General features: G+C 32.8%; 1 protein-coding gene across 1 annotated transcript; it reads right to left on the bottom strand.

Moving 5' to 3' along the window:
- Positions 1-1,072: 1,072 nt before the first annotated feature.
- LOC143304962 (venom serine protease Bi-VSP-like) lies at positions 1,073-7,326 on the bottom strand. The gene is made up of 9 exons (XM_076627505.1): positions 7,088-7,326; positions 6,652-6,703; positions 6,383-6,580; positions 6,113-6,208; positions 5,887-6,041; positions 5,504-5,558; positions 3,754-3,849; positions 2,875-3,677; positions 1,073-2,712 (listed from the first exon to the last, which is right to left on the bottom strand). The coding sequence occupies exons 1-7, from the start codon at positions 7,106-7,108 to the stop codon at positions 3,842-3,844; spliced, it is 585 nt and encodes a 194-aa protein (XP_076483620.1). The 5' UTR covers positions 7,109-7,326; the 3' UTR covers positions 1,073-2,712; positions 2,875-3,677; positions 3,754-3,841.
- Between the last annotated feature and the right edge of the window lie 1,128 nt (positions 7,327-8,454).

Here is an 8,454-nt window from a genome sequence, read left to right as displayed (position 1 = left end):
TTTGTGCTGCGTCTTTTTAATTTCTCTATCTTTCTGTGTTTTCGGAAAAATTACTTGAAAGATTAAGAATTGCTTGCCTTATTTTATTTTCGATTAGTTAGGATTTGATTATTCCAGTTAAGGTTTATTATTTATAACAGGTTTTATCACTTGTTTATTATTTAGGAGTTTGTTATTTTAGGATTAGTACCTTTTAGGATTTCTTATCCTTCGAGTTTCTGTTTCAGATATTTAGGTCTATTTCAAGATGTTTTATTACATTAGGATTATTTATTCGATTAAGATAATTTAAGAGTTTCACAATGTACAAAGAAATAATCGCGTGAAATTTAGATTTATGCTTTAAACGTATTAAACACGCGGTAATTTCAATGTCTATAGCCTCGAACGTGTTCTGATTAGTTGTGTCATTGTCTGTGACATTGAAATCACAAAAATCCATTGCAAGTGTGCTGTCATGCAATGTGGATGTAATTGGGTTTTTTGGGTATTTCCTGTATCATCTGATTTGTACAGTACTATTTTAACGCAAGGACAGGAAACTTATTATATATTTCCCGTCCATTATTTGAATCGTTGTGAAGTGTAACGAATTATATTCGATTCGAGGAGATGTTAATGAATTACCCATTTCATATGTAATTACATGGAAATAAAAATCATTGCAAAAATAATTGATCTAATGACAACGGAATTTCCAATATTTTTTTGTTTCGTCACGTCTTTTTCATAATATATCTTTTATAGGTACGTGATTTATTAATCGTTCGAATGGAAATAATTATTCGTATAATATTCAAATGATTCTAGCCATAAAATAAATTAAAACGATACCTGTCAATGATATGCAATCTGCGTATGACGTCAACCTCGATCTATGCTTATACAAGAAATTTTATCAATCAATGACTAGATATACAATAATCAAATGTTATAAAATTTCCTGAAAACCTTTAGGTGTTAATATTAAGGTGTTAATATCTTTAATATTTGCAAGTTATTGTTTAGCGCTAATTAGTTAGAATGTAACAAGTGGTGTACCAGAATTGAGATAATTAAGCCACACGAACAATCTTATTTAGATCTTTTTAATTTTTTAATTCTCTTTTGCTCCAATACTTCGTAAAATTAATCTTCGTTAGCTACTACACTTCATAGAATGACAAGAGATAATTTTTCTTATATAACGTTTCATTCATAAAATCTATCATTAAAGTATATCTTCATAAAAATATCATTCCATACTAACGGTATATTTGGTGTCATACGAGATAACAGTTACCAGTGATGACATATGTAACTTTATAAAGATATCTCGTTTTATTATATATTAAAAGAATGTACTCATTGCTGCTATATTTCAGATGAAAAAAAGGAGGCAACGATTTTACAGTGAAATCGTTCGTTTACAACTGATTCATTTACATTTCATGATAATACTGTGCATTCTGAATATGCTATGATTTGGTTTAAAATAATAAATAGTCCATTCTTGCATACTATTGCTCCGGCTTTACTTGTATTTTCGATATTGGTATAAATAGAAAGACAATTAATGTCGTTCGAGTCTATTTTCGGATCATTTATATTACGTTTAATCCATATAGTTATTATATGAGACATAGTATCGTAAAATTTGGAAGAATAAAACGTTCGTACAGGATGTACATTTTATAAGAATTCCAACAAATCTGCGTGTGCACCTAAAATACAAACCGATAGTGATTGTTCATAAGTTTATATACATTATCTAATGTCAATCGAAGGTATCAATTCTTTTTCTCCATAAGAGTACTTTTTCATTTATATGTGTTCAAAAATACACGTGTTCAACCGTGAAGCATATGTCACCTACAACGAAAAAGAGTTTTCCTATACTTAATATTTCCTTTATATACCTATGAAAGTCTATTCTTCGCGTAGTATGAAATTATGAATAAATCTGGAATATTGTTCAATCTGAAAAGAAAAATAACTTATTGACATCATTCATTGATACGAGATTCAGAATGTTTGTTTTGTCTTGCAGAGAAAGAAGGCAGCCCTTTCTTTTAATGTGAAATAGAAAGCGAAAATTTGAAAACAGATTTTTTGGAAATTTACTTGCAAATATCGTTTTCAATATCGTGATTTTCTTCCCAATGGTACTGTACTTTCAAATTTTCCAGTATCCCTCTAAAAACAAAAAGTCGAACCTCGTTATCATTAACATAGGCATTACAAGGAAGAGAAGTATTAGAAAGCAACTCCTTTTTATTATGGATTTCTTTATAATCGTGTAAATAAGAAATTCCGGAAATTTTTTCCTCAAGAATTTAATTCTTGTGTTTTGATTGATAATTATTACACTGCATACTAACTTTTCGCATACTGTTCGCGTCTAACAATTTCCTAATAATAACTACTTCAAAATTACATATGTTCTTGCACGAATTCAAAAGTACGTATGATACAATTACAATTGATTCTAAAATAATAATTATTTAAAGATATTAAGATACTAATTAAACGTTTCACTATATTTCAAAATCTGGAACAACAAATTTTTATTTATAAAAAATGAAACTGTCTTTATATATTCTTTGTCATGATGCTATTTCTTATTACCATGTCGACATTTTTTAAAATTCATTTTGTTATCTCTACGCAATATGAAAATTCATATACTGCTTAATATTTTTTACATATTATCCATCCACCGCATGATATCTCCTGAAAAATCAAAATATTAATGTTATATTATTACAATGCTTCTTAAATTTCAATTTTTGACAAATTTGAAATCCAATATATTTTGCACAATTATTATTTATCAAAAAATTCTAAGTTAGTAACTTTCTTTTCAAATGGCAAATAACATATACTTTGACTTACCTGTAAGTTTTTGTTCCTAATCATCATTTCCTCTTATAGAACATCATTATTGTTCTCATAATTACTACCAGTGTCATAGATATTGTAGTGGCTACAACTGAATTAATAGAAAATGATAAATAACTGTGTATAACACTAACACATAACTGTGTATAACAATGACACATAACTTTTACTTACATATCAGTCGATAAGGGATTACTGTGATATCCTGTTGATGTTTCTTAAGGCACTTGATTAGGTGCGATACGGTATCATTCCTTATGGTATACTGTAGATAAGTATTTTAGAAAATAACAAGAATAAATCTAAATTATTCAGAGGTTCCAGTTTCGGCTTAGACATAAATACAGGACCATTTGCAAAGAAGAAAGGGTGCGTTTCTACAGCCTCGTTATAGTAACCATGAATACCAATCTCTGAATTACTGGTTACTAAACATAAATATCCTATAAAATTTAATATATTTCTTTAATTTTTAATACATACACGAGTTAGTAGTTCTAAATTATGAATCATCCTACCTGTGATATTACACTTTTCCTTATAATATCATCACTCAAGTGAACAACATTAAGATCATGTAAACCATGTCATCCTATCTTACTGTGAAGATACTTAGTTATGTTATCTAACATTATAAAAATATCATCAAATTCAAGTCCTTTTATTCACATCACATGGCCACGGCGATCTGGTTCTTCGTTATATAATGTTCTAAAATTTGTCGTATATATAGGATGTACAAACCGTGATATCAAGGTATCAGTTCTTCCTTCCCAAGGGACAGTTTCATTAAAATTCTGATAGAATTAAAAATTAATTATTAATATTCTAACAATCATATATGTTAAATACATTATAGTCAACGATATATACCTGAGCGAATGTAGGGGTGATTCCTTGATAATTATAAATGTCATCAGCCCACATCATTGTGCCACTTCTTTGTACTCCAGCCTCTAGATTAACAGCCTAAACAAACATACAAAATTTTATAGAAGCTGTACAAAATATAGTATATATGCGCAATATTGAAGCGTTCAAGGGGATATAAAGGTAATGTACATCACATACACGTGTACTCTCATGCAACAAAATACAATTAGATTTAATAGTATAAGCTCTTTTATTCATCATAATAGATTGGAAATTTAAGTGTCTTACGAGGGTGAGTAAAAAGTTACCCGCTCTGTCGGTGTAGAATTTATTTTAAGCAATTGTCAAAAAAGACATACATCATTTTTTGACGTAATCACTCAATTTCTGTATACACTTTGTCCATTTGCCGAAGGACCTTCGTATTTTCTCATTAAAAAATGTTTTGGGCTGAGCTGCGAACCACGAATGCATCGTCGTCTTCACCTTTTCATCAGCTTTCTCGGCATCCATCTCGCACAAACTTTTTAAAACCCAAATCTGTCGTGCACTATTGCATAAGCAGAGCCGTGGCTGATTTGCAAATGATTTGCCACATTATCCAGTGTCACTCGTCTATTCCATAGAGCATAAGTTCATGAGCACGTTCAATGTTGTCGTCGTGGATGTGGACGGGCGTCCAGCTGTTTTTTCATAACACTTGTGCGATCTTCTTTGAACTTTTGTGCCCATTCAAACACACTTCGTGACAAAACACTTTCTCCATAATGTGCATTAAATCTTTGATAAATATAGGCATCAAACATAACTTCCGACCACAAGAAACGAATCACAGCATCCTGCACTGTTTTCCTGCAAATCGCCATTGCAAAGCGCCATTACTCGCGCAACAGTCACAAACGAATTGACGTAACACAATGAAACCTACGCAGCAGCACTGAACAGATATTGACGTCATACGAAGAGTGCAGATGGATCAATACGGTGGACAGAAGTTTTAACTATCTGGAGTGCGGATAAATTTTTACCGAGAGTCGTATAGGAATCTATAATCTGTAAGTACACCTTTGGCTGAATGGAAATTTCTCTTACATATAGTCAAAAATGCAGAAACAGTGTATTGAATTGGAAAGTGATAAAAAATAAGCGAAGTTTCGAGGTTGCATGTGATTGCATGAGTACACAGGACGTTTTTAGCGAATAAAAAATAATTTTGAAAGACACGAGACTTATCTTGTATTTTATGCACTCTCTGTGTCCGAATCTCCAGAAGCTCTCTATCTTATGAAGTGTTTTAGATTAGCCGGAAAATTTTGTATGTACATACAAGAAGTATACGATCTAAGTGGAATATTCCATTATTCTCTTGATACAACAGAAACGAAATTTACAGAACTTCTCAGAAAGTTGGTTTATTATTACCAAATTAATAGAATTAATATACGTTTATCATCTTTACATACCTAAGTCGTGGAGGTTTATCGTGCGTAAAAAATTAGTGTCGTTTCAAAGTTACATTTCGTACATTTTAAGCCTATAATTTGTAACGTACAAAACAATGTAAATTTGAGCTGTTTCTTATCTCCACAATAAGAAAATCCAACTTTACGTTTTTTACACAATGATATTTATGGAACAGTAATATCATATTATTGCATCGCTTGGAGAATGAAGTCAAGGTACGATGTGACCCTAGTGTAAACGCTGGGATAGCCAGCTGTGCCGCACTTATAAGCGTAAGACACAATACCTATTAAATACGAGGTTAATTCATGTTGTATCAGCAGTGGTCCGCAGCGGTCAGCCTGAAAGGATCGTTAAATTTTTAATCAAAGATACTGAAATATATCGATCGAATTGTATTGAAATTATACTTATATACAGTAATAATCTTCTATTGATTTGTGTATAGAAATACTCCAATTTATAATGTACATGTTATATGTATTTTGAGCAAAACTAAGATTAGAAGGAAATTAGATTAAATACCATAATGAGGTGTGAGAAGTGGGCAAAACTATTAAATTGTGTTTATCTATTATTTCTAATGTTTAAGACGTCGATTTGATGTTAATTCGAATTGACGTGTCTTCAGATACCGTATAGTTTGTAGTAACTCTGTAACTTAATTACCGTACAAGAATCCTCTCCACCCTGAGCATGTTCGGCGCATATTATACCATCAGTGATATCAGGTGCATTAGGAAATTTGGAATAAGCTATTTTGCATTCGGCGTTCTTAATCACTGGCATTTGAACTTCCATTAATGCATTACGTCGTGGTCGTCCTACGAAGAAAATAAGAAAGATATTTAAGACTGGAACTGTTTAATTTTATTATAAAATTGATATCACTTACTATATCTTAACGCTCCCCATCCAGCAACAAGGGGGTTATAGCCGACGAAGTTGCTCTTTCGTAGGGGCTCTTTCGTACAAATGGGATATACGTACCCTGAAAAATAAAAAAATAAATGAAAATGCAGGAAACGAATGACCAAAAGTATGAGAAAGAATTGTACACGCTTTATGACACAATATATGTGTACAGTAAGAAATTTCAGGATATGATACTTCAGTAATACTCAATAGCATATATATATATATATATATATATTTGAGGAGTTACTCGAAAATGGCACCTCCTCCACCAATCTAAGAATGGCAATATTATGATTGTGTATGTTTTCTATTCCATCCATATGTGCACAATGTGCTGCGGTCAAAACATGCCTAGCCGATATCAGGGAACCTCCGCACTTCCATAGTGGTTTGTCTGGGTTTCGGGAATTACGAAAACCTAATGCAGCGATCCATGGCCAAGCGCCTAAAATGCAATAGTCATAGTTGTGAATATACATAATTTTTTCTCACATAACGAGTAACAACGATTATTACCTATTCGATATTCGATCATACAGCAGACGATAAGTACATACGTACAAATACTCTGAAATAGAGATTTGATAAAGACAGAAATTAAATTTTTATTCCAGTGGAATACAAATTATTAAATAATTCTATATAATTTCTATTTGAACTATACTGAACTATAAAGTTCAAACGTGTAATTTCTGCCCTAACAGTTTTTGATCTCTATCCATATTATTACTCCTATATCAATTTTTTATTTCAAGCAAAAAGATACTCTTCCTAACATGAAGTAAAAGAAAGAAATAATTCAAGTTAATAAGTAAAGTTACTACCGATAAAATCATAGCATTATTATTTAGTCTAATTGAAATGTACATTGATGTGCTGTTTAATGCCTTTAAAGTTCATTCTTTGCAGTAAATGGCTTATTATTAATCGGAAAGAAAGACATAAAACGTACCAAGTTCAGCTGGTTTACCATCGACCACCCTGGTATGAGAGACGTTGCTAAAACCACGGTATGGTGGTCGCAAAGCCTTATACTTATACACAGTTTTTATTAAAATTTCTCTCTTCTCTTTGTTTGGATCGTTCGGACAGCAAACGATCGTAACATTGCCCTGGTATCTGCACACTGATCGTCTATAAAAATCGGTGGCTGTACGGTACTGTATCTGCCATATTTCTTGCAGAGGTTTACATTTTCTGTAGTCAAGGCACCTGCCTTCTTGATTGTCCGGTGTGGTACATTCTGGATCAAACAATTTTAAAACATTTATGCAGTTCAAAGATGCGTAAGAAAGCGACACCGATTACTCAACTTTCGAAGTAAAAAGCCGATCAAGTCCACAGGATTGCCCTACAGACACGTATTAATCCGTAAGAGTTAGTCATCATGTTGATAATAATTATCTAAAGAAACTTTTCACGTGAAAATATAAAATTTTAATTGATTAGATATTGTGTTAGCCATACTTAAGAAAGAAAATGAAAATGAATGAAATGAAAGAAAAGGACTACCTTCAACCTCATTTTTTAAATAAACACTTTGTCAGTTTTGCGGTAAATAAATTCTTAGGAATTCAGGACAGTTTTTAGTGAATCATTTTGTTTCGACCGTTCGCGGAGAGACGCGATCGCGAGATAGCACGTCAACGAGAGTTGTAAGTTCCCGTTACGATTAAATAATCGACGCCACGAACTGATCGATCCCCTTATTTCGATTATGATAATAAGGGTAGTTCAATGAAATTCCACAGAATTAACACAAATAAATTAATGTTTATTTCAACAACTTATTAACTAGAAAGATATAAAAGGAACAAAAAAAATGTAACTGCGTTTTGGTTGATAAGTAATGCGCGACATACCACATGTGTTGACGGTTCGACTTCTCGAAAAGTTCTGAACGCCTTTCGATTTTTTTCGTTTTTTCTGGAAGGCGACCCCCACTACGTTCGGATCACGCCACATTCTTTTACTGCGAGGTAAAATACGGGCCACGAGTCGACGTTTCTGGAAGTCGCCCTGCTTAATGAACCACGCGCTTGCCACTACAATGTTTGTTTGCCGGGCAGACGCGACGATCCGTCTGCGACATTATAGTGGCGCGATCGATAGTTAAGAATATGACCTATGGTAAGCCGCATGGCGTAACATTCTCCCCCCGTTGAGAGGGTACCGATCAAACTAGGGAGGTGTGGTTGAAGTTCCCATCTTATTTCGTCTCGGTGGCTAGTTGTTCGGGTTTCTCGAGATCGGGTTGAATTGGCAGTGGGACAAGCCTTTTGACGCCCCGATCCAAAATGCTCTTTGCCGTCTGAACTG

The sequence above is a fragment of the Bombus vancouverensis genome, unplaced genomic scaffold (assembly GCF_051014615.1).
Source record: "Bombus vancouverensis nearcticus unplaced genomic scaffold, iyBomVanc1_principal scaffold0067, whole genome shotgun sequence".
Classification (NCBI taxonomy): domain Eukaryota; kingdom Metazoa; phylum Arthropoda; class Insecta; order Hymenoptera; family Apidae; genus Bombus; species Bombus vancouverensis.
The sequence above is the reverse complement of the archived record's forward strand: the minus strand, read 5'-3'. Positions and strand labels throughout refer to the sequence as shown.